This window comes from Myotis davidii, unplaced genomic scaffold (genome assembly GCF_000327345.1).
Source record: "Myotis davidii unplaced genomic scaffold, ASM32734v1 scaffold150, whole genome shotgun sequence".
In the NCBI taxonomy this organism is placed as follows: Eukaryota; Metazoa; Chordata; class Mammalia; order Chiroptera; family Vespertilionidae; genus Myotis; species Myotis davidii.
This window is the reverse complement of record NW_006283437.1, coordinates 338,184-363,691: the sequence shown is the minus strand read 5'-3', so window position 1 is coordinate 363,691 and position 25,508 is coordinate 338,184. Positions and strand designations below refer to the sequence as shown.

Here is a 25,508-nt window from a genome sequence, read left to right as displayed (position 1 = left end):
ACATGCAAACTCAACACCTACCAGCCACAGGTGTCTTCAGAGGACAAACGTGCTTTTTGGTTACAGCACACATCAATTCGGGATTGGAGCTTCTCTGAATGCCTCTAGCTATTCATGATGAACATCCATTACTATGTTCTCAGGAGTTCCTTTCCTCTCCTCCAGCCTGCACTGCCTGCTTAGCTGAGGTTGGCAGCTATGTCTCTTTCCCCAGCCCCTCTCTCACAGCAAACATTTCTTAAAAGAAAGCAACACATCTATTTACCCACAAAAAGCACGTGTGCAGCGCCACCTCCAGGAAGAGGCGGTCTCCGTGACAACGGCTGTCAGCAGCAGTGCCATCCCCAGGCACGGTGCTAAGCACACGCCACAGCTCCCACTGAGCCCCGGGCGGCTCTGGACCACCGTCCACATGAGGGAGGGACACTCTGAGTCTCAATCCTCGCCTGAGGTGACAAGGCCAGCGCGGGCAGGGCTTCGGAGCCAGGCGGGGTGGACTCTGAAGTCCATTTAGCCGCATAATGCACTCCTTCCTCCCCAAAGGAGTTTGTATGCTCTGTGGTGAGGCTCTGGAGAGAGGCTGAGTCTTAAACAGTCTGGTTCATTTTCGTAAGATGGTTATTTAGAAAACTGTAACATACTTCTAAACTTTCTGGCTCTTTATGTGCATTGAGCACAGGTTGCTTGGAGCCAAGTTCATATGGCAGATGTTACATTAACCAAACAAAACAAAAGGAGGAGCCTCGCTCAGCATGTGTCCCGTGCACCGCTGATGTGGCTCAGGCAGCACGTGTCCCGTGCACCACCGATCGGGGCTCTGGGGGCACGTGTCATGTGCATCCCTGATCCGGGGCTCAGGCAACTGCAACCAGGTCCCTTCCTTTCTATCATAATCAGGAAGCGGGCCTCTAGGGCCAGGACTGGCACTCTGCACTTTAGGGCCTGTCCCAGAAGACGTCTCTGTCACATCAACACTGTTCATTATGTACTGAGGCTGTAAGCCACCCTTCACATCTCTAGGTTACTCTGACAGCCACTTCGACAGGTAGCAAACCCAAACACATTCTAAATTAAACTATCAGGTCCACCACCCCTCCCCGCCGCTCGTCCCTCTCCGTCAACTGTGTCTGGGGGACGACTCCTTCCTCCTCTTCAGTGTCTAGGCCGGGAGAGGCCTTTCTGTCGGCAACAGCCTCAGGCCGCTTTTCCTCGTTTTAGCCAAAGGAGATTCAGTACCAGTCTCATTGGCTGTTCACTGCGACATGACTCTGGTATCTACTTATGAAAAATAAACTGCAAACAGAAACCACTTAAATGTCCAACTATAAGCAATAATACACCTGCTTAATAAAATATTATGTAGTCACCGAAAGGATGGTTATAAAAACTACATTACAACATAGGAAAGAGCACTGATGTCAAGTAAAATAAAAAGACAAGACCTGTATGTGCCAAATAATTATGACCATGTACTCTCTTACCTTTCAGGGGGAAAAAACGAGAAGGAAAAACAACAGAACGTGAACACTGGACTTCTTCAGTTGTAGAAGGGAGCAGGTTTCTTATTTCTAGGTCCCCAATCTGCTTCAATATCTATGCTTATTTTTTAATGCATTATTTTCATGACATAAAAATAGTTTAATTTTAATAAGAGGTCACCAAGAACCGGCAGTGTCGAGTTTTTAATGACCACTGAGCGAGCGACCTGTCCCACCGCCACCCAGCGGACGAGGGGCTCGCAAGACCCTCAGGCTCCTGAGGCTAAGGAGTGTCTTCCTCTCCCGGGCCTGTCTTTTAACCCACTGCACACGGAGCACCGGAATCACACTGTGGACACCTGGGCTCCAACCCCCTGTATCCGGGTCCTGGCAGGCTGGGCCAGGCAGGGACGTTTTAAAATGCTGACACGATGTAACTTTTTTCTAGATAAAAATGATACAGCTTCCATTTTTTTGGACCCACTGTGTATTAAGAACTGCAAGTGGTTTTTCTCATTTCATCAAATACAATCCCCTCGCCAATAATTCTCACAAATGCCACCACTTTCCAGACGACCCAGGCTGTGCCTGCTATTACGTAAGAGGGGCATGCAGACCCGCACGTCCGACTCAGCATGCGCTTCCTGCACCTCAGCCTTCCCGGGGCAGAGGAGCGGGCGGACCCTGCCACAGTCCGAGGCCAGCCTGTGACCCTGCCCACACTGTGCACACACTGTGCTCAGAGAATTAACAGCAAGCAGGAACACACAAAGCCAGCCTCCTTAGGTGCATGCAGTTAGTGGGGACACAAGCAGGCAGGGTTAGAGTAACTGGTTAGTAACAGGCATTAGTGCACAAATATGATCATAAAGTAGCAAAAATGCTTTGGCCAATCAGGTGCCTTTTCCTTACCATTAAATATTCCAATTTCAGTTCTGACTGATTATGGCAGGTCATACATCTAAATTGTTTAATAAAATGTTGAAGTTAGAACACTCGGCTAAAACCCCCTACTTTAAAACAGCAAGATGTGAACTCCTGTACGTGTGATGCTAACGTCCCCCTGCTGTTTAGAGTAACAACGAAGAGGAGACTCAGATGGCGCAGATCGCCCACCCAGGTGCCGCCCCGAGCGGCCAGCGGCTGGCCCACACCCAACAATCTCCCCCAAGAGCGTATCCGAACCCCAGCCTCCATTCAGCCGTTTAAGATTAGATGTTCTAAACCAACAATCCGTTTTCAGAAACGTGTCTGTGTAAAGCTTCCCAGGTGAGAACCGACGTCGTGATAAAGGACTGCCTGTCAGAGGAAGCGCCATTTTTCCTTGAAATACCCAACGCTGTGTCCGAGAACGGTTCACAGCAGCACGACCATGACCCATAATCTAAACACTGGTCTTGTGTGGGCTTCTAACCGCAGTCCAGGAACTTTAATACATTAGCAGTTAGTTCTGTAACACAGAGAGAACTGAGGTGACCTGGGATTTCTTAAGAGAATTTATAGCATAGATTGATTTTTAAACATTTAGCTAATAAAAAGAAAATTACTTTTACTAGAAATGTTTACTTATCGGATTATTGTAAAGTACAGAGCATTACAGTGTTGAAGCAGATCAAAAATAAAAAAAACCTCTGGAATAAACACTACCCAAGTAACAAAAAGGTATTAAAAAACAGACATAATTCTGGTTCATAGGCTTTCATCTAAATAAAAGGAAAAGTCTGGGAAATAAAAAATATATTTTTTAAAGGACTGGAGGGCGCCTGCTGGTCTCGAACCATCCTCGCGAGCAAGACTGGTTGGCACATGAAGGCTGGGCTCGAAGGAACCGCTGGGCTAAGTAAACAGAGCCTGCCCCGGAAACACATGCTGGAGTGTTCCAGGCACAGCCTCAGTTAGGGTGTAGTCACTCCACTCTGTGACTTGCACACTGGGCAGCCCCCGACTTTTGGGCTCATCTCCAAGGAGTCAGGAAGGCAGAACCACGCCTGTTCCCTCCTCCGTGTCTGACAGGGTGGGCTCCTGTTTCCCCACCTGGTGTCTCAGAAAGTCGTCTCACACCCGGACTGTGACAGTCTGGCTAAGCAACCCCCTGCAGGCTAAGGCTGGGTCCGCCGAGGAGAGCCACCCTACACTACAGCCTTACCCATCTGTGCGTGGGCCCAACGGCAAGATCCAGACCTCACAAGGCCTTTTAAAGCTCATGTGGTGGAAGAAAGCAAATGGAAGCACGCTAGAATGCAAAGGGACTTAGTGTGGGATTTTGGGAAGATGATTTTTTTTTTTGTTCCTGAAAATTTAAAACATTAAATTAAGAAGCTCCATGCAGTTAACTTGCACTTAAAATGAAATTTTATACAATTAAATATTAAAGCTCAAGACACACGGGACACATAGCCCATGCTGACTACACCCGAGCCCGCCCGGGCGGGACGTGACGAGCCGATCACTGACGGGCAAATCATGCCGGGGGAGCAGATGCTTCTGAAAGGCTTACCCAAGAGACACAGCCTCAGCATCTTATCGGAGCACCTGAACTCGGCTCTCAGCCTACTGACATCTACCCCCGGAACCCGAGCTCTGCAGCTCACAGAGCCTCTGATCAAAACACGTCCTGTCCCCCTGCTGCAGAGCGAGCGGCGCGGGCCAGGGCTGCTCCTGGGCACCAGCTCCAAAGCACACACACACAACACGGCTAGGCAGGGCAGCGGGCAAGCTGCTTGGGCGCTACCAACCTTAGTCCCGGGAGCCTTCCCCACCTGTGAGGGCATCTATTGGGAAACAACAAACCAGATGTGGCTTTATTTTTCTAAAACAGCAGAGGTGTCATCAGAAAAAAGTTCTTAACCATGCAAATTATACATTATAGTCCTGAAAAAAATGTTATCAAAAGATAGACTAGTTGGTTAACCCTCATTATATAGGGTACCAGTTTGGGGTGCCCTGGGTTCATTTTCAGCTGGGAAGTCACTCAGTATGGTTGGGGGGCCAGAGATATGTTCAGCTTCCTCTGTAAGAATAGCTCCACTAAAACAACAACAAAAAATAAGAAAAATAAAAATAGCTCCATTGAGAAAAATTTAAAACTCAGTTGTTATACAAAATTGAAGTTCCTAAAAACACATTTAAAGAAAAATCCATTCATCCTACCCTTAAAATCAAATAGTGAATCAAGTGCTTTGGGTGGAAGTTTTATTTTAAAACCGTAATTAAATAAGTCATGCTGTGGACTGCCTGTGAAGAATGTCCCTTGGGCAGCCCACTGCATCGGTGCGTCAGCACCACACCCGCAGGGTCCCAGGGACCTCGAGGACATCTTGCCTCTCCCGCTCCCTGGTGACCATGAAGTTCCCCCCCTGAGCATCCAGTTTGCACAAACCACGTGTTAAAGTTATTCCTGAGACGCTTCACCATGAACATGAGGAATTCACCGAAAAATGAAGCTCACGCTCGTGCAGTACAGGACCTGCCACCTGGATTAGGTCACTGTCCTCAAACGTACATGGAGGCAGGTCCTGAACACGCACTGAACTACCCATCAGGGCTCAGCAGACTTCCGGGCTCTGCACCGTGCGCCTCTCCAACGGCTCGGCTGCTCCAGCACAAGCGGGGAGACCACTGGGCGTGGCCCACACACAGGCTGGGCCGGGTTCGCACTAACCTGCTATAGACCAGCCTGCAGGAGAGGGTACAGGAGCCTGGTGCAAGTTCCTACTCACCCGTCACTATTTTGGAGGCAGTAGGCACTGCGCTGGAGAGGCTGCCATCCGCCGCTGGGTGGGCCCCAGGAGGGTGTGGGGGTGGGGGCACGCTGGGTCGGTTCCTGGGCTTCGGTACTGGTCTCGGTCTCGGTAAGGTCCCGGCATGTGGCTGCGCAGTCTCAGGGTGGCCCGCTGCAGGGTGCTGGGCGGCTGGCTTGGGGTGTGTGGGGGCTGCTCCAGTCCCTGCTCCCCCGGTCTGGCCTGTGACTGCGGCGCCTGCGTGGGGGGCTGCGGTGGAGGGTGACTGGGTGCCTGCATCGGAGCCAGGCTGCCTGAGGCTCTCCGGGGCCCACACAGCTGTGAGGTGGCGCACGGCTGCCCGGGGGCTGGGCCCGCGTGCGGGACAGGAGGAGACGGACTTCCAGTGGCTGGCTTCAGTGACAAGCTGGGTGCCTGCTGCGCTGTGCCTGGGGCACTCTGGCCCCCGGGCTGGCCAGGAGGTGGGTTTCCTGGTTTCGGGGGTGCTGGAGCAGGTTTCTTAACAGCTGCACAAAGAGGGAAACACCTTTCAGTAAGAACAGCACAGTGACAGCCAACTCCCCTGACCCAGGGACCAAGGGTGGCCTCACTGTTTAAGCCACGCTGATGTCGCTGCTCCTAACAGGACGGATCGGGTGGCACTTTACCTCTGTGGTTTTCCTCCTGAAGCCCAGAGACCCCATCTCACCAAGAGAAAAACATGTGACAAATGCAAATTAAGGGACTTCAAAATGCCTGCCTAGCGCCCTCCCAAACTGCCTCGGCCATGAAAACTCCAGGGAAGACAGAGAAAGAGAGCAGAGGCCGTTACACAGACAGGATGACCGAGTGCCAGGTACCCTGGGCGGGAGCGAGCCTGGGACAGGAAATGGCCATCAGTGAAAAACTGGGGGCGTCTGAACAAAACAGGGACTTTAGTTGGTTTCCAAATGTGACCAATGAGGTAAGAAGTGAACACTGGGGAGTGGGAAAGGGCACACTTAGCCCTATTTTTGCAACTCTTCTATAAACTCTAAAATTATTCCAGAATAAAAAGGTTATTTTTAGGAAGTACACGACACATTTCTAGGCCTTTCAAGACCTGTCGCTTTACAGACTCAGCAGCCGCCCTGCCCACAGGAGCCGCTTCTCTAGCCACTCAGCGCCCCGTCAGTGCCTGCACTTGAAGGAGAGCAGGGAGGAAGGAAGCGAGCGAGCTAAGGGTGACCCCAAGCACGACTGTCTGATGCACACATCACAGACACTTGCTCTAAGTTCTCTTCCCCTAGATGGCTTCATTTTTTTTTAATAACAGAAATTCTACCAATTCCAGAATCATTTGAGCTACACGATAATTCTAGATACAAGTAAAATCCATCGGGCAGATGGCCTCAGAATTACTTCTCTAGGGGAGCTGAATCACACCCTCCCTCCTGGCACCAGCCAAGGTCAGCGTCACTAAGGCGTGGGAACTTGGTACTGAGGAGGGTGGGATGGAAAATGATGCTGTGGAGTCCTGGTTTGGGGCCGGGAGGGGTGGTGGAGAGGAGAGACTGAAGCATTTTTTCAAATTCTGCTGAGGTTCCACCAATCCTTCCCCATGGGAGAGGGAAATGAAGGAAGGAAATGACCTTGCATCGCTCACCTAACACATCACCAGCACCAAGACAGGCCCTTTGCATAACTGTCTCACCAAGTGTCACAAGCTCCCTGCAAGGCAGCACTGCTGTACCCATTTCACAGTGGAGAAAACCGAGGCCAAGTGTTTGCAAGAGGTCACACAGCTGCTCAGTGGCAGGATAGAGGCCCACCACCGTGTCCTTAGACTCTTCCTCTTTCTCATTCCTGTAGTGCCTGGCTCCCTGCTCAGGCCCAAATTCAGGAAGGAAAAGGACGGAGTTTGCACTCTCTGCTGTCCTGGAACTTTTGACCTGGAGACTCAGAAGACCTTCCCCTACAGAAATAACCAATCAGCTGACAAAGAAAGTTGGATCATTCCTGACATTTAAGGGTGCTGAAGGAATTGGAGCAGAAGTATGAGAGCAGCAGACAGGGCAATGGGTCCCAGTCCCACGTGGAGGCCAGACCGGAAGAAAGGCAGGCCTTGTCCAAGACCACCTGGAAGATGCTGGCAGGTGGGGACAGGGGTAAGGGAGGGCAGAAAGGATCAAGCTTCCTGTGAGGAAGCCTGCGGTCTGCGATTGCAGGGAGCAGGAGACGTAATACCCCTATGTGGCTCAGAAGTCAAGTCTCAATCTGCAAGCAGCGTCACCTGGAATCCAGGTAGAGAAGACTTCATTTTCCTCAAACATCAGCAGGACACAGATGAAGACGATGCGGCTCAGAAGAGAGAGAGACAGCTTTAAGGAGGATAGAGTGGGGTCTGTGACCAAGCCGCGTACCTGAATTTGTCTGTCTGCAACCTATAAAAGTTCCACCTAATACCCGTGCAGTGCTTTTTAATTTTTAATTTTATTTTATTCCTTTATTGTCTAAAGTTTTACGTAAGTCTCCTTTTTCCCCAACTGACCCCCCGCCACGTGTAGTGCTTTAGACAGACAATGCTTTCATAGGCAGACACATTACATTTAACCCCCACAATGTTCCCCTTAAGAAGGCATTTTTTTTTTTTTAAATATATTTTATTGAGTTTTTACAGAGAGGAAAGGAGAGAGAGATAGAGAGTTAGAAACATCGATGAGAGAGAAACATCGACCAGCTGCCTCCTGCACACTCCCCACTGGGGATGTGCCCACAACCAAGGTACATGCCCTTGACCGGAATCGAACCTGGGACCTTTCAGTCCGCAGGCTGACGCTCTATCCACTGAGCCAAACCGGTTTCGGCAAGAAGGCATTTTATTTCTAATTTACATTCGTAATAATTAAGTTAAGAAAGGTAAAATTGGCAGACTTTAACCAGCCATGTGAAATTAGGCAAAAGCTAGAACTCAGATTTTGAGCCTAAGGCCTTTTCCCACTGATCACAATGGCCTCTTATGAGCGGCATCAACCCATCCATGGGAAACTGTCCAGCTCTCCCGAGTCTGTCCCTTCCTGTGGCCACAGCATCCCTTGAGGTGTGGCCTCATCACTTGGTGGCATCCCTGCAATAATGTGCCTCCACTAGGGCCAGGTCAACCGTCTACAAACGCTGCTGCTGTACCCCCTCCACTCTCCTCAGAAGGACCCACTGCTCGGCCGTCCTTCCCGCGCCCTGGCACTAAGGACCCCCACTGCTGCCCGCCTGGCCTGCCCCCTCTGCTTGGCACTAGATCAGGGGTGGGGAAACTTTTTGACTCGAGGGCCACAATGGGTTCTTAAACTGGACCGGAGGGCGGGAACAAAAGCATGGATGGAGTGTTTGTGTGAACTAATATAAATTCAAAGTAAACATCATTACATAAAAGGGTACGGTCTTTTTTTTTTTTTTAGTTTTATTCATTTCAAACGGGCCGGATTCGGCCTGCGGGCCGTAGTTTGCCCACGGCTGCTCTAGACCCTGGGCAGCAGGAGCAGTGTCTCTGCTGTGTCCCATGGGAGTGGTTACCAGGGACATGCATTTATACATGAGCCTCAACAACAGGAGCGCAGCCAGAGAGAGAGAGAGAGAGAGAGAGAGAGAGAGAGAAGACCCAAATCAACGAGTGCATAGGAGGTGGGCTGTCGCCGCCCACACACTTCAGTGTGGGCATCCCTCATGCTGACATCGTTTCTGGTTCTCGCTGAACACACTTTTTAAATAGCACCCCCCTAAACTCAAGTCAACAATGGAAACCGAGCTCTGTTAGGCAGAAGCCTAGACACGCTGGTTTCCTGAGCCTGCCACCGGGACCCTCAGGAGATCCGAGGTTCTGCGCATGATTCCTGTCAGGCACTGGTCCAAGACCTGGCTCGAGCCGGAGATACGGCCTCCCTGTGTGCAGCTCACCTCAGTTCAGTGAGAGGTGTTTACCCAAAAGAAATGAAATCATCACCTCAAAGAAATACACTCCCATGTCCACTGCAGCACTAGTCATAGCCGCCTCTGTGTCCATCAGCAATGACTGGACAGAGAAAGTTGTCTATATGTGCAATGGAATATTCAGCTTTAAAAAGAAGGAAATTCTGCCATAATTGACAGCCTGGATGAAACTTAAGGACCCTATGCTAAGTGAAATAAGCCAGTGACAAAAGGACAAATACTACAAGATTCTGTTTGAGAAATCTAAAATAGTCAAATTCACAGAACCGGAGAGTGGATCGGTGGCTGCCAGGGCCTCTGGGGCCAGAGTACTGGGGAGTGACCAGCAACAGGAATAAAATTTCAATTATACAAGAAAACCAGTCCTAGCGACTTGCTGTAGATGCTGTCCTATCACACATCCTGCACACTAAAGCTGTGAGACCGCAGATCTCATGTTGTGTTCGTATCACAAAATAAAACTAAAAAAACACGCGAAGGTGTGGGTCAGAAAATTCTGGAAAACGAGTGCAGAGCCCTGAAGAGGGAACGAGCTCGGTGTCTGACCTGCATGGCTGGAGGGCAGACGGACGTGAGGGGTGTGGGGAGGGCTGGCTTGGGGTGGGCTGCAGGGAGCCACTGGAGTTCCAGCTCAGAGCTGACACGACCTCCGACCTGCTTGGTGCTTTTCAGCATCCCTGGCTGTTGGGAGGAGGACCACCGGGGATGCCGATGAGAACAGTCCGATTTCATGTTAATTAGGGCCCAGAAACCCGGTCCACCCAGAGGCCAGTGGCTCCCGGGCCTGCAGAGGCTGTGGCAGCTCCCCACGAGAGCGAGGGTTGAAATGCCAGCCTCCTAGAGAACTGGGCGTGCTTGTGGGAGATGACTTTTTGTTTGTTAGGCTCCCTCGCTGAAACATTTTCTTAAGTGACTGCTTTTCTGTTCTCCATTTTCATTTCCCTTTAGTAACTTCTGTTAATGGCTGATCTTTCTGCCTGCTGTTTCACACAGGACAGGCACGGCCGGTCTGCTGGGAAGTCGGACACCCTCCCTGGCTTGCATGCCCAAGGCGCTGTGCACATCCCCGCAAGGCACAGAGCAAAGGAGGCCACTTACCTCGCCGCAAAGTATGAGGACTGGAGCCAGTGGAGCTGTGCGCTGGGCTGACAGAGAGCTGATGGGAGCCGGCAGGGGGCTGCCCCTGCCCCTGGCTTTGGCCACTGGCCACCTGAATGCTGTTTCTTCCCGGCGCCAGCGTGGGCACAGCCGTAGCTGCAGAGTCCTTGGGCTTGGGAGGACTGAGGGGAGTAGAAGTCCAGTTAGATGGCAGGTAGGCAGGCCCAGCCAGAAAAGCTAAGCACACTGAACACAACGAAGTTTAAACAGTTCGCACTGCCCTAGAGAGCTAGCATTTACTGGGTGCCACACAGGACTCACTGCATGAGACTGTCTTCAACGCTGCGCCACTCAAACATCAAGAGAGAGACCATTTCACAGCAACCAGGACATTTCAAGTACTTGAACTGGGCAATATTTAAAAATGTGGAAGGCTTTCGGACTTCAAAATAATGCGATTTTGACACACACGTTATACAAAACTAAGCAAAACCTATGGCCAAGCACGAAAGCTCTGGAATATAAAGTGCTCAGCTGCCATCACTGGTGTGGCCTCAAGAAAGAGGAACTCTAAGAAGCGAAGTGACGGAGAGCTCAGAGCTGGTGGCAGTGGGTGGAATCAGAACTCAGGCTCTCGATGTCCTGGCTTAGAACCTCTCTCTACGCTAAATTTTACAGCTACACTTTGTCAAGGTCACCAAAGAGGGCACCGTACACACAATCTCTAAAATACTGGGGTGAAAGAGCAAACTGATGGCTGACGTTCCACCTGTCCTGCTGTAGTGAGGACTCATCATTGTCTTAAATAACATATTTAGCCTTGATTAGACCAATGGAATGCTATGGTAAGTAAAAATGTGTGAGTTCACTAATACTATTTTCTCAAACAAAAATAACTAAACCAAAACAAATACATGTAAGGAGTGGCAATGACTGACAAGCCAACATGGAGCCCTAGGAAGTTGAAGGAAGGTATTTATTTTTAACCAAAAAGCAAACTTCCCTGAGTTACGCAAGCAGAAGGGATTCGGGAACGCTCAGAGCTTTGTGGCCAGCTCTGAGGAGTTGGGAGTTTCTTATCCCTGACGCAGCATCGGGCATCACCAGGCACGCCCTCCAAAGAAGATAATGTGAGAGCTCTTCCACACAAATCCATCTCCGTGTGGGGAAACTCGGCTGTGGCTATACAGGCCGTCCTTGTTTTATGCATTTATTTTCCTCTTTATATGATCGTTTGGTGCTTTACAGGCAGCCAAAGTACAGCAAATGACGAGCGTCAGCACACCGCTCACCTTTTATAGCTGCTGCCAGCCTGCACCACCTGAGATGCCACCCGAGTGGTCATCTGCCCAGGTCAGTGTGAAGAACTAAATTCATGCAAGTTAAATAAAAGGTATTTTTCCTTGGAGTTGCTATACATTTATAGTCCACTCCAGGTGACTGAGCAGGAAGTAAAACAACAGAAAAGCCTTTTCAGAAAATCTATCATCATATTTCATACCTTATGCTCATGTATCAACTCCCTACAAGACAGAAAGCTAGGGAGTCACCTGGTACAGCACTGGCACATACTACTAAGTACTCAGCTATTCAGTAAATCTGACTGGATGGGGGTTGGGTGGATGGATGGACGCACCAGGAATACTATAACCTTACTTGCTACATTGAAACGTTTACTACTAGCATACTGGATGACAATAAGCAAATGGTACGCAAACACTGAGTACACATCAAACAGGGAAAGGAGATTTATAACATTGCTAGACACCTCCTGGTTTCCAGCTCCCAGCACTGAAGCAGTTCAGTAAAGAATGCAAACAAATGTGCGTTCTTTGGAAAACAGGAAAGGAAGCAAGCAATTTAGTCTTTTTCTCCATCCAATGCTCACCAGAGGATGAAGGCAAATATGTTTTCCTGCATGCCAGGTGACTCTCACGGCATGGGTGCTCTGCCTACAGGCCAGCACCTGCAGGAAGGCGAGGGCGCCCAGCACCCACTGCCAGCAAAGCCAGCCCCCTTACCTGCTGTCGCCTGGGCTCGGCCCCTGCTCCAGTGCGCACGCAGAGGAGGGAACAGGCCCACCCCCTGCGCTGCTTTCAGCCCTAGAGCTCTGGGAAGGGGGCTCTGGGCCCGCAGGAGCCAAGGTGCTGCCATCTGTGGGCGGGAGTGGCGGCTGGAAAGCAGGGGATACGTGCTTTCTATTTAGGGTGCCACCCCGCCGGTAGGGCTGGAAGTCCATAAGCTTCACACCAAAGCTACACAGAGAGAAGAAACAGTCAACACACCATGCGAGCCAATAACAGACACAGAAGCCCATTGGTCCACGCGTGTTAAAACCCACACGGTACAGCTACCCAAGTTGCCCAGCATGCAGTGAAGCAACAAGGACCAGGTGGATGGCCATCCCTAGTACCGAGGCAAGCAACTCGACTTGGCCTCTCCCCTGCGAGAGCCAATGGGCCTGGTACTGACCAGTGTCCTCAATGGCGCAGGAGCAGCTGACACACGCAGGCAGACCGCAGTGTGAGTGCATGACATCACGTGAACCTGTTTAAGTCCACGTTACCACACACAAGCGCATGGTCTCAAATGTGAGTGTGGGAGTCCTACCAGGGCCTCTTCAGCCCTGGGCAGAGGCAGGGGTGTGAGCAAGAGCAATTGAAAGCGCAGGGCAGGGAAGCTGCTTGGGGCTGGACCTGGGGGCTGGAGGACAGGGCAGAGGAAGGCTCATTTCCACTCAAGCCCACTGTGTATAAACTTCAAAACTTCTTTGTTTTTAGTTCAAAATATCAGAAGATTTATGGCTCCCTGAGCATGTGTTTCTGGTGGGAGCCTCCCCAGGCAGATGCCAGAGAACTGCTTACTGTGTGCTACTAGAACCCTCGTTTAAGGAACATTCTGTAACTTAAATACACGAAGGCAGATCTGCTATGGCTGCTTGTCATCAGGAAGCATTGCTGCCGTGTGAAGGGAAAACTGCACAGCAAACGTGGCTTCAGAGGGACAGAAGAGGAAAGCATTTTCCTTTGCAATGGGTTAAAAAAACCAGAACAAAAAGACAAACCTCACTCTAAGACTGGGCAACTAAAATAGGAGCTTGTGTTTTAATGCAATGACTTCGGGTGACAGTACCACCTGCACGCAAACAGGCACGCCCTGAGCAGCGCCCTGCCACCCAGCCCTGCTGTGGGCACAGCGCCTTCCCTCGCAGCCCTCCGCGACCTGAGAGCCCTCCACCTGAGCCGGGAGCCTCTACAGAGAAGTGCGGCTCCCGCTAAGTCCAACACAGACCCTTCTCTTCCAGAATCAGCCAGGCTGAGGCTTCTCAGCTCAGCATCAGATTCAGTGCTGGCTTCCACCAAGGGCCCGAGTTATGCCAAAAATATGCCTCTTTTACACAATCACACCACTCACCGTTGAATGGTGGGTTGTTCTCATGCCCACTCTTGGATGTAAGTCCATAATGTTTAACTTTTTTCTTATTCCCTCCACCTCCCAGGCAAGTACATTCAGGTGACGTGTAAGATGCCAGTGCACCGTGGGGGCGACCGAGCAGCAGGTAAGCGTGAATGCCCACAGCACATGTGGCCTGAGAAGCTGGGCACCGACTTTCTGGCCAGAACAAGGTTTGCAATGAACTAGAGCTGAGTGCCGAAACTATCTGGGCTCTAGCAGGCCTGGGCCACACAGGCCTCCGAGGCAGTACTGCTGCCGAGGGCTTAACAACACCGGTTTGAAGTGATTGCTCTCACACACCTCTCCTTCTTCACCAAGTCCCCTTCCATCACCGCCATGCTGGCAGGTCGCTTCCTCTCCAGGGTCCCCGAGTCAGAGTCATTTCCAGTGTGGGATGAGTGGTTGGAGTTTGGGGGGGCAACAGGTACGAATGCTTCTGACACATTAAATTCCACCTCTGCAGGAAGAGAAAGGCAGAGAGAACATGAGACACAGAGGCGGGGGGTGGGGCTGTAAGACACCCCTGGAACGGGAACTTCCTCTTCATCCGTGAGCCTCACTACTTCCTAAGCAGAAGCCCACACCTCCTCTTCTACAGGACGCTGATTACACCAGGGAGGCAGGACGGGACCAGACGGGGCACGACTCAGAACATGTACAAGACTCTGCTGTCTTTTTGTAAACAAACACACAAATACGAAAAAGGGGCATGGATAACTTATTTGAATAATGAAGTGTGATATTATTCAGTCTGACATAAAATGAAAATAAAAGGCAACGTGAACTCCATACTGCCTACAGCAGCTTTCACATGCCTCTTTTTCTCCAAGGAGATCTGGGGCAGAATGCCAAGCGGAACCCCAGCTCTCGAACTTAATTCATTCCAGGAGGCTGCTCGAACACTGAAGCATTTTTCCCTTAGAAATAATGTAAATTGGTTAATCCATTCCAAATGGTTCCCTGTTTTAACCCTTCTTACATACAGTGCCTGTCTAATGTACTGTTTAATCTATAAACACTTTAAAAACAAAAAGGAAAGGAAATGTAAGTAAAAAATGAAAATTTAGTAATAAGAAGCAGTAACAAAAGCAAAAACACATAAAAATATTCACAGCACAATTTCCTGAGATGTTAACTGTACTGACTCATGCTCGCGCATTCTCTCCATTTATTGCTTGAGAGATGCGTGACTGATCATACAGGCATCAGCACGAACAGGTTGTCAGTTGAGAAGTGGACTGTTTGAGATGGGAGACCCTGAGAACCGAGGTATAAGTGCACTCATTCATTCATTCACCCATCCTGCATTTCCTGAGCAACCTCCCGGCGTGAGGTGTGGGTTCTTTAGAGGAGATGAGCGTGGCCCTGGCATCACAGAACTGACACTCCAGGGAACCTGACATCAGGGCTGCTCTGGCAAAGTAGGGATGGGAGGTCCAGACGTGGACCAATCTTCCAACACTTGCCCAGCCAGTACCCTCAGAGGGGTCATGGAGTCTAAGATCCCAAGACTGCAATGTAGGTAGTTTACAAACTGATTGCCTATAGCAGGGGTGAGGAATGTCTGGCCCATGACAGTATAAGGCCCAAGAAATCATTTGGTCTGGCCCTGTCAAGGCATTAGGGGTGAGTAATTAAATGTTAGACCAAATATAGCAGGCTAATTTTTAAGTTGATAACTTTGTATGGCCCGCAAGTCTATATTTTATATGTGTGTGTGTGTGTGTGTGTGTATATGTATGTATGTGTATATGTGTGTGTGTGTGTGTGTGTGTGTGTGTGTATATATATCTCTAATATGCTAAGTGTCCCCACGGGAGTTCGACCAGGAGTTCTATCGCTCACTATGACGTGTGCTGACCACTAGGGGGTGGCGTGGAATGAAGGAAGGCCCTGGCTGGCAGCCAGAAGGCCGTGATCGGCCCTGATCACCAGCCAGGCCTAGGAACCCTATCTGTGCATGAATTTCGTGCACCGGGCCTCTAGCGATGTTATGAATATCCAAATGGCCCTTGGCAGAGAAAGGTTCCCCACCCCTGGTCTAGAGGATGAAATCCAAATCCTGACAGCCAGCTCAGAATGGGCCCAGCCAACCTTTCCTGCTTGCTCTCCACTCTGCACGAAGCCAACCATCTGCCTAGAGAAACAAAAAGCCTGCCTCCAGAGGAAACTCCTGCCTGTTCAGTGCTGCCACTCTATCACGCAATCCGACTTCCTTTCCCAACCTCTGAGTCTGTCAAATCGCTGTTCACCCACCTATCCTTCTAATTTGCCATGTATTATAATTTATCTGTTTACGTGGCCTCTTGCAGTGGTCCGAGTTCCTCCAGGGAAGACAGCAAGTCTTACCAGCACACATATGGCACCTACTGGGTATTCAGTATACGCTGAAAATGAATGGTTGGTGTTAAGTGAAACACAAAATAATGGGGTCACCATGATGTCAAAATACAAATGCAAAACAACAGTTCTGGAAAGAAACATGAAAAAGAGACACCTATTATGCCATCACAGAGGATTATTGATGCATTTGCCCTTGAAAAAGACTTTTCACACTGTCACACTATTATTGCGTTGCTCTGGCAGCCAGTGAAGCTGCAAAGCTAATTACCTCCAGGGAAGAACCAGTCGGCGTGCTGAATGATGGGTTCGATGACCGCAACCACATGCACGGAGGTGGCGGCTGCCATCTCAGCCAGCGTCCTGCAAGGAAGTGCACAGAGTTCACACGCTTCCCTGGGCAGCCTATCATTTCCCTGGTCTGGCTCAGAGCCATCCTACGACTTTCAAAGGATGAGATATTTGAGAATAATGCAAACGTTAAGTCCACAAGGCCCGGGCTATGTGCGTTGGGTCACCCCATTAGTCAGCCCTGAGATTGTCACACTGCCAGGGAGCCTGTGATGGCTGTACTCAGTGCTGGGCTGACACTGGCTGGGACAGGGCTGTGCTGCCCACGGGGACGGTGTTACCCACGGTAGTGACTGGTGAGACCCAACATCACAGGCAACAATTTCACCTACGACAGAAGCAAGGACGTGGATTGTGACAGCGTCCCACTGTCATGTCAGAAAACGTGAGCCCCCTTTTACATGTATTGAGAAGGCTGTCATATTTATGAACAGGTCCCAAGGTGCATGTTCACAAACTGAAAGTGTCTGGAAAGAGATCAGAAGGAAGAGCATAAATGAGAATAGTTACTCCGCTACCCAGCATGCTCCTGTCTGGGGTCAGAACGCCATGAGAGCAAACAGGGTGCAAATGGCCCAGTGGCCATTGAGGCCTACCACGCGGCAGCGCTTCACCTCGTTTAACTCCATCTTTCAACATGTTGCATTACATCGTATTCATTTATTTTATCAAAGACGCTGTATTCCCAAGAAGCTGGGTCCCGGTCTGGCCGCCCCAAACCTATCTCCTCTATTATCACTCTGACCTTCCTTCCCTGTAGGAAGAGTACTTTCACCCCAATTTCCAACCAACCAAAGTTCTAGCTCCTTTCAAATTTCAGCTTCAAAGGCGAGTTCCACCTGCTGGTCCCCTGCCCATCTAGATTCGGGTCGCCTGGGCCTCGAGCGGAGCTGCTGTTTGTCTACTGACTCACAGGACCTTTCCGATATCCTGGCTATTTCTGGAGGAACTCCTGCCTACTTTGTGAATTACCATTTTCTTAGAAGCTTTCTGACATACAGAAGTTTCTAGCTATTATAGAGCCAAATCCATCAATTTTTAAATTTGTTTCTTGCACTGCTTTTATGTTTGGAAAATTCTTCTCTTATCTCAAAAGCTAAAAAATATTTACCTTTATGGCATCACTTTTTATATTTAACTCCTTGGCCTACCTGGATGTATCTGCTATAAGATATGATGTATGCAGTTAACTTTATATCTCTACTTGTCTTTCACTTCACTGTATATCAGATCTTTGTAAATAATCTTACAAGTACTTTCTGAAACGATTGGGCACACACGAGTAAATAAATGAATGAGAGGTAGAAAGACTGACTCAGAAAGCCATGGCACTTTTTAATGCAAACTTGAACCACTTGTGATTTTACGCAGCTGAGCAGCAGCGATGGGAGGCAGGGAAGGGAGGTGGAGCTGAGGGACAGACTGTAGCCAGCATCTTGGCTCTACCGTTTCCCTGCTGTGCAACCCTAAGCAAAGTGCTTGTCTTCTCTAAGCTGCAGACTCATCTGTAAGAACAAGGACAACAGCGCCCACTCCACAGGTTACTTGTGAGGATTGAGCGAGACCATCGTAATGCCACCATCAGAGTAAACGCCACTGCTAGTGGTTTCCCCGGAGCTTTTTAACTGACCTCCCTGACCCCTCCCCCACTCCATCTATGCTTCTCAACGCCAACAAAGCCACCTTCTCAATGCAACCTGCCCTGCGTCATTCCTCTGCTTAGAAAGGTGGATGAACACCCTCCCGACATGACCCATAGAAGAAGTTTCAAACACCTCAGCAAGATACGCGAGGCCTTTGAGACCTGGCTCTGGCTTCATTAACCTCAGTCAGTCACAGCCTCATGTCACCTGTGCTCATTGATAAGCCCATGCAACACCCCCCCACCCCTCATTAGAGATCTAGTGCTTTCATCCTGCAACACCTTAGCTCATTCAGGACCCACTGTAGGGAGCCATTTATCAAGGTTCAGCTCCAGGGCCACTTCCTGAGCAGAGCTCTCTCTGAACTCAGGCTGACCCGTGTCCCTTCAACAAGCACCAGTGCCATCAGACTTGGTAATGCCTGTGGTACCTGCACACAGGTGTGCAGGCAGAGCTGATCCCTGAGCCACTTATCTGTCCAACTGCCTGAGGACGGGGCCCTCTAAGGACTGGGGCGTCTCTCACACCCTGTGTGGCCAGATGTGGGACAGGAACAGCTCACAGGAGGGTTTCGAGAATGTCAGCTCAAGGAAAGATCAACTTCAGAACATGCCCAAGTGCTCCTTACACTGGAATGTGTATCTTGAGTCTACTCTTCCGTCAGGTGGAAAGCAGAAATGAACATAATCCGATATGGGGAAAGGTTACTTACCCTTCATTTCTGGCCCATAACAAGTTAGGGCCTAAGACAATGGCAATGTTGCTGGGAGTCATTTTGTTGATGTCACTGGTCTGAGCAAGCTTTGCGAGGAACTTGATTAAATACCTGTGGTGCAAAAGATAAGGGGACAGCACCAACTCTGAAAAGGTTGCAGAAATAGCATCTTCCTGCCCACGCGCCCAGGCCCCGAGTGCTCAGGTGCAGCTAACTCAGACTCTAGCTCAGGTTAAACACTTTACAGATTTCCTGTGTTCCACGTTTCAGAGGACGGACACATTTAGGGCTTGGAAGTGGAAAACAGCTCAGAAGTCAACCTCAGTGATTCAACCTCTACCTGCTGTATATTCCTAATCCATTTCTCCTTTAGGCGCTGTCTACTCTGCCTGAGTTGGTTACAGCGGGAGTCACAGGGGCTCAATATACACGAACACAGTAACAACAGACTCAGAAAAACAAAACAGGAGCACATACACACACAGGGAGACAGAAATGTGGGTGTGCTGCTTAAAGGGAACTGTGTGAAAATGCCTCATGCTGTAATTAGAAAAAATACCCAGTTTACCACATAAATGTATTCTCTCGCACTATAAAAAAATGAAGAACCCAACTACATATCAATAGAGGGCTAATAAAATAAATAACAATAGATTCACACAGCGGAATACTATGCAGCCATGAAAATTGACCAGGTGCTGATATGGAAAAATCCCCAAGATGCACATTAAGCAAAGAGGGCAAGGGGGAAAATGGTATGTAGAGTATATGCTACCATGTGGTTTTGGAAAACAGTGGGGGCGCTGAGAGAAGGAAACGTGTGCATGGATGCACGCATGTATCTGCTGACACAGGCACTGGCTCCGAGAGGCTCCAAGTGCTGTGTCTCAGGAGGGGAATGAGGGACAGGAGCGAAGAGGACTTTTCACTGTACACTTTCTGAACTCTGAGCCATGGAAAGGTACTCCCTATGCAAAAGACAACTGGTAAACATTATAAAGAGGAAAATAAAATGAAAGGCCAGATCCCAAAGTACCAAACACCGGGACGGACTCGGAACCGGGCAAGAGCACCGCAATGCCACGCTAGATGTGCCCACGAGCCAGCGAGGGCCAGCACAAGCACCGACCTTCTCCCAAGGCCGAGCCTCGGGTACGGAGAGGGTGTTTCCTTGGCTCAGCCACGGACCCCAGGACTGAGGAGCACGTCAGGTAACATGCCAGGCATTTCACCAGGAAAGTCTGTGCCACTTTGGACCCCGTCCTCTTACAAAATATTCTTTGATTTTAAACAACTCCATTGCCAACGGCCACCCTTTTTCCTTCTCTCTCCCCTTCTTCGAAGCCACATTTTAAATGAGATGGAAAATAGAGGTTAAACTCCAGAACTTTATCCTATGGTAAATTTTCTTAGAAACAGAGTTATTCCATAAAATAACATACAATGTCCATTTCCTGAAATTTTACTTAGGATGATTTATGCTCTATTCAAAACTATGTAGCATATATGGAAGATATTACAGAAAGTACAACTATTGATCACTTTTTACCCTTTATCTACTAGGCAATTTAGACTTCAAATCCTACAGTCAACCGAACCTTCCACAAGACTTTTGTCCTCGGTGACTTGCGGGGTGAAATGACTGGGCAGCTTACCCATGAACGCCGATGTGCTCCAGAAAGGCCACAGTACACGTAGGTTCCCTTCCTCCCAGCACCCCCAGGGACCCCCGCACTCTGGGTGTGTGCCAGCATGCTTGCATTAAACAGCCTCTCCGCTGCGATTAACAGATTCTCATGTTGAGTCACTGTAGTTTGGTGGCTTTATTTACAGAATGTCCATCATACATACCTAAAGTTAACGAAATTTTGTGGTGGCAACTTCTGACATGTTCGCCATAAATCTTGAAGTTTTTTGTCTTGATCCTGCACACTAAGAAAACATGTTATCCATAACCACTTACGGAAAGTCATATAGTAACCCTGGCCATATGCTACAAACAGTGATGCCTCCACTGATGGAGAGCAAACAGATTTGGAGTCAAATACCAACAAACGACTGAACTGAGCAGTTCACTGACCTCACCAAGACTCAATCTCCTGATGTGCAAAGCTGAGTAAGGCTGGTCCTGCCGCGTGATGGGAGTTTCAGGGGTACAACCATGCGCATCCCCTAGACCAGTCAATGCCTGGCACACCAGAGACAGGGCACCACTGAGAACTCTCTAGAAAATGTGTGCCCACGCAGGGCGACACGGAGCCCAGATCCCTTGTCCTACACGCGGTGCGGCACAGAGGAGCGGCCACACCCAGGCTGCAGCCCCATCGTGCCCTCCCAATCTCGCGCCAAGGCTCCAGGCAGCCAGCCCGCTTCTGCTCTGCAGGCTCAATGTGCAAACTCTCAGACACAAAAGGGCCAGCCCGCAGCCCACAGGGCAGAGTCCACTCCGGCCACCAGTGGGAGGCAGTGTCCGAAGTTATCAATACGTCCTCCACCGCCGAGCCAGTCTGGAGAGTTATGGGCAGTGTTAAGTGAAGTTATACTCAAGGCCAGGTGATGTGTCACTGGGGTGGACCGGTGGCCTGCACTGATCATTCTCAGGCACTGAACCCACACACCAAAAGACAGACACCTTCTTTAAAAGCACATTTCCTCACAGGGACGAGTGTGAGAGTCTCAGAACAGAGAACAGTCACGGTTTAGGGGGCCGGGCAGTGACCCCGTAAAAGAAAGCCCAGAGCTCTCCCCTGCCTGGCAGTGTCAGGCCCCATCACCCAGTCCCACAAACATGATGCTCACATCAGGCTGAGGCCCAGGCGGGCTCCAGGGAGACAACCACGACCAGGAACTTGCTCTGACTTTAAAATCCTCACCGTCTACAGGGACAAAGTCTCACTCCACAGATAGAGGGAAAAAGCTCCACGCAAATCCCTAGTGAAAGTGACAAGGGATGGTCTCCCATCCCTGCACTGTAACTGATCAGAGCAATGGCTTACTTCTAAGGGAGCGGGTGACAGTGTCTGAGGACGGGAAGGGGGGGAAGTCTGTTCTCCTTTCTTCAGGGATGAGGAATTAGGCACCTTTAAGAGGAGGGACGAGACTAGGAGGCAGGGTGGCGAGCAGTGAGAAGGCTCTAGGACAGGGGTCCTCAAACTTTTTAAACAGGGGGCCAGTTCACTGTCCCTCAGACCGTTGGAGGGCCGGACTATAGTTTAAAAAAAAACTATGAACAAATCCCTATGCACACGGCACATATCTTATTTTGAAGTAAAAAACCAAAATATTTGTATTTGCATGTGGCCCGCGGGCCGTAGTTTGAGGACCCCCTGCTCTAGGACTTTTCAAACAATTCTGCTCTGCTTAAAACCAACTACTCCTCGACAGGTGAGGTGGGGATGGAGGGACGAGACAAAGACGGAGCACAGTACTCCCTATGCACATTACTCTCTGTGTCACACAGGCCTGGGTCTGAATCCCAGCTCTGCCCACTACTTGCTACTGTTTGAGACTTCCTCAACTTCAGTGTCCTCCTCTGTGAAACGAGCATGGTAACATCCGCTGTTAAGTTATTAGCTACGGATCACAGGAGGCGATAGGTGTTAGATCAGTACAGTACTCAGACACAGCACATGCCCAGGAAGTATGAACTTTTATGACCAATTATGTCCAATGTCAACGTGACATTATGCACAGCTGAGTTCCCACGCAGCTCAACAGGCACTGGCCGGTACAACATGTATCCCCAGTGACAGGGTTTTCTTCAATATGAAAGGGGCTTTGACCAGACAACCATAATGTGGGCACCACTGTACGTCCTCATCCACTAAATGGCACATTTACGTCAATGCCCAAGTGGCGACCTTCCCACGTAAGAATCACAATCTGCAGTATTTTCATCGTAACCTTCAGAACTGAGGCACAGCCTATTTAACAACTATGCTATGGTAATGTTCTTTTCCCACCCAGGAGGGCAAGACAATTTACAAATGGGACACAACAGTGCTTCACTTCCTTTACCTTTTGAAACTCAGTGCTCCTGAACTTACCTGGCAACTTGCGTCCATTCTTCATACAGCTGGAAGGTCATCAGCGGCTCGGGCAGCTCCCGCAGGTAGGATTTCAAAGCACCTGGAGGCAGGAGCACTCTCTTTGAGGATACAAAGGGGAGCTGGGCTCTCAGGACGTATTACTTTGCAAAATTAAATGATCTCAACTGTAATTTTCCAACTATATAGAACAAATTATGACTTGCTGGGAAAGGTTAAAGAATAAAATGCCCCTAAAACAATCTCTGCCTTGCCACATACAGAGCGGGGCAAAGTAGGTATACAGTCGTTCGTATGGAAAATAATACAATAATTAAGAAACATTATACAATAAACTGTGGTGTTTCACATACGCACACCTGTAAACCTACTTTTGCCTCCCCTGTATATTGAGACCAGTGAAAATCAACTCAGCTTCTGAGTCACCACGTTAACAGACAGCACTTCCCCAGGCTGAGCACCATGTGAAGGTGAGAGAAGGGGAGAAAATACAAGCACGCCTCCAAAGACCTGGGTTATAAGCCACCTTCACCTTTACGTGATAACCAGGAAAAAACCCCACAGGAATAGAAAAGGTGTGAGTGTGTATCTACTTTTTCCCTTTTGTAGCTTAAGCCTAGAAGGAGCCATTTCACTTAAAACAACAATCAACACTGGTACCCGGGTGATCTGAGACTCACCCACCACTGGGGGGCACTCCTTGGAGCTCACCTGCTACAGCATGGGGGTCTGAATAAAACTCATCCAGGTGAGAAGTAGAACAGTCTAAGGCAGCTTTCAGCTTCTTTAATCTGGAGGCCCCAGCCGCAATTCGGAAAAGGCCCTAAAGACAATGCGAAGCCATTAGCATCAAGTTCGAGTTGGGAGCCGGCACTGAGCCGCAGTAAGACCCTGACGGAGGACCTCCAGCCCCACGGCCAGCACATGTCGCCTGCAGGCAGGGCCACACTGCCCACCTAGTAGTACTTGCCCTGCCCCATTGCTAAAATACCGGTGCCCATTAGAAATCTATTTAAAAACAATGTACCATACTTCCATAAGGGTGATGCTATAGATTTGTTAAACTTAGAAATATTTTTTAAAATGGACGCCTCGGGAAAAATTGTAAGACTGAACTGCCAGCCTCTTTCACTGCCCTACATATACGTAAGAGAGGAAAACCCACGAAGGGTCAACAAGTGAACTACGAAGACACTGGGCCAGGAACCTAGTCCAGGTTTCTCAACCGCAGCGGCACTGACCTTTGGGCCAGAGGAGTCTGTGCTGTAAGCTGTCCTGTGTTTGTAGGATGGCTAGCAATGCCCTGGTCTCTACTCTCTGAAGACAGAGCCAACTCCCCTCACCCCGCCCCCTGACAATTGCGTACCACACAAATCTAAGACTGCTACACAAGCGGCAACTCATGGAGCTCTGGTCCCTCAGTGACCATGCCACTCATTCCCATGCAGCACAGCCAGAGTGCCGCATGGAACTATCGGAGTGGGCTGCAGGGAGGGGCAGCACAGGGTGTGCTGGGGAACCTTAGCCCATTCGGGTGCTGTGCTGGGGTCACAGGGAGAAAAGTGGAGGCCCGCCCTGCTGCACATCTCGGCAGTGCAGCCCGGAGCCCGGCCGTGCCCTCACCTCCTCCTTCATGCCCGTCTCCAGCAGCAGCATCACACAGGCTTCGATGGGCAGCGCGATCTCGCGGCCACTCCGCTTCAGGTGTTCCTCCAATGGCGTCCCGAAGGCTGGCTTCTCCGCCCACTTATCTAGAGCAGCAAACTGTCAGTAAGATCCGACAACCCTGCGGCATCAACGTGCTGCCCCCAGGCGACCACAGGACTGGACATGGCCAGTGTGACCTCGGACGCAGAACTAGGACGGGCAGTGCTTCCCACTGCTGATCGCAGGCCCACAGCAGCGAGGCTGGAAGCCGTGCTGACAGCACACAGGCACCGTTTATTTTCAGGTCACAGGTTCTGCTGGGACCACACAGAGTTAAGGCAGTGTGGCAGAAACACATCCAATAGAGCAGGAGAACAGAAACAAGACTCCCGGAAGGGCTGCAGGGAGCCAGGCGGGCAGCAAGGGGCTGGCCTGGCCTGCGGGACCTAGCGCTGCCTGAGGCGCGGAGGGAACCAGCTGGCAGAAACGCTCCAATGAGGAGCACTTAGCTCTTCCCAGCGACAGGAAGGGCTTCCGTCCTCCTCCCACCTCCTACCATCATCAGTGGGCATTCGCCCTGCAGCCACTTTGCTACTTGCATGTAGGATGGAACAGTGTGCTGTGTCCCTGGCGCTCACCCACAGGTAAGAGCAGGTGCAGAGCCCACTGCCTGAGCTGCAGATGGGGAAGAAGTGAAAACCCCCACAAGTCCATGGAGAAAGGTGGGCAGAGGCTGAGGAACGAGGTGATGGAGGGGGCAGGGGACAAAATCAGAGAGCAGGCCACTCTCTGAAGTGTCAGGAACCCCGTCTCTGGTCCAGTCCGGTGAGTGGAATTACTAACAAAAAGAGCAGCCAGGGGCCTGGCCCATCGCAGGCACAGAGCTCTGTGATGGCCCCTCAGAGGCCAGATCTTACTGGGACTGCTTTGTCCTTTTTATCTAAAGCAATGATCCTTGATGTGGGCAGAACACGGCCACTGACCCTTCTGGGGGGAAACAGCAGAACCACCCAGGGAGGCTGGGCCAAGGCACCTGTCACCCGAGCCCTGCA

The 25,508-nt window shown here is 50.2% G+C and overlaps 1 protein-coding gene across 1 annotated transcript in view; it reads right to left on the bottom strand.

The window, feature by feature from the left end:
- ARHGAP17 (Rho GTPase activating protein 17) overlaps positions 1-25,508 on the bottom strand; it is a 46,353-nt gene that overhangs the window by 2,669 nt on the left and 18,176 nt on the right. Inside the window, 11 exon segments of the mRNA XM_015563973.1 lie at positions 5,198-5,384; positions 5,387-5,724; positions 10,259-10,440; positions 12,280-12,513; positions 14,015-14,171; positions 16,326-16,417; positions 18,761-18,874; positions 20,615-20,695; positions 22,810-22,891; positions 23,521-23,632; positions 24,433-24,560. Coding sequence (XP_015419459.1) covers positions 5,198-5,384; positions 5,387-5,724; positions 10,259-10,440; positions 12,280-12,513; positions 14,015-14,171; positions 16,326-16,417; positions 18,761-18,874; positions 20,615-20,695; positions 22,810-22,891; positions 23,521-23,632; positions 24,433-24,560 — 1,707 coding nt within the window.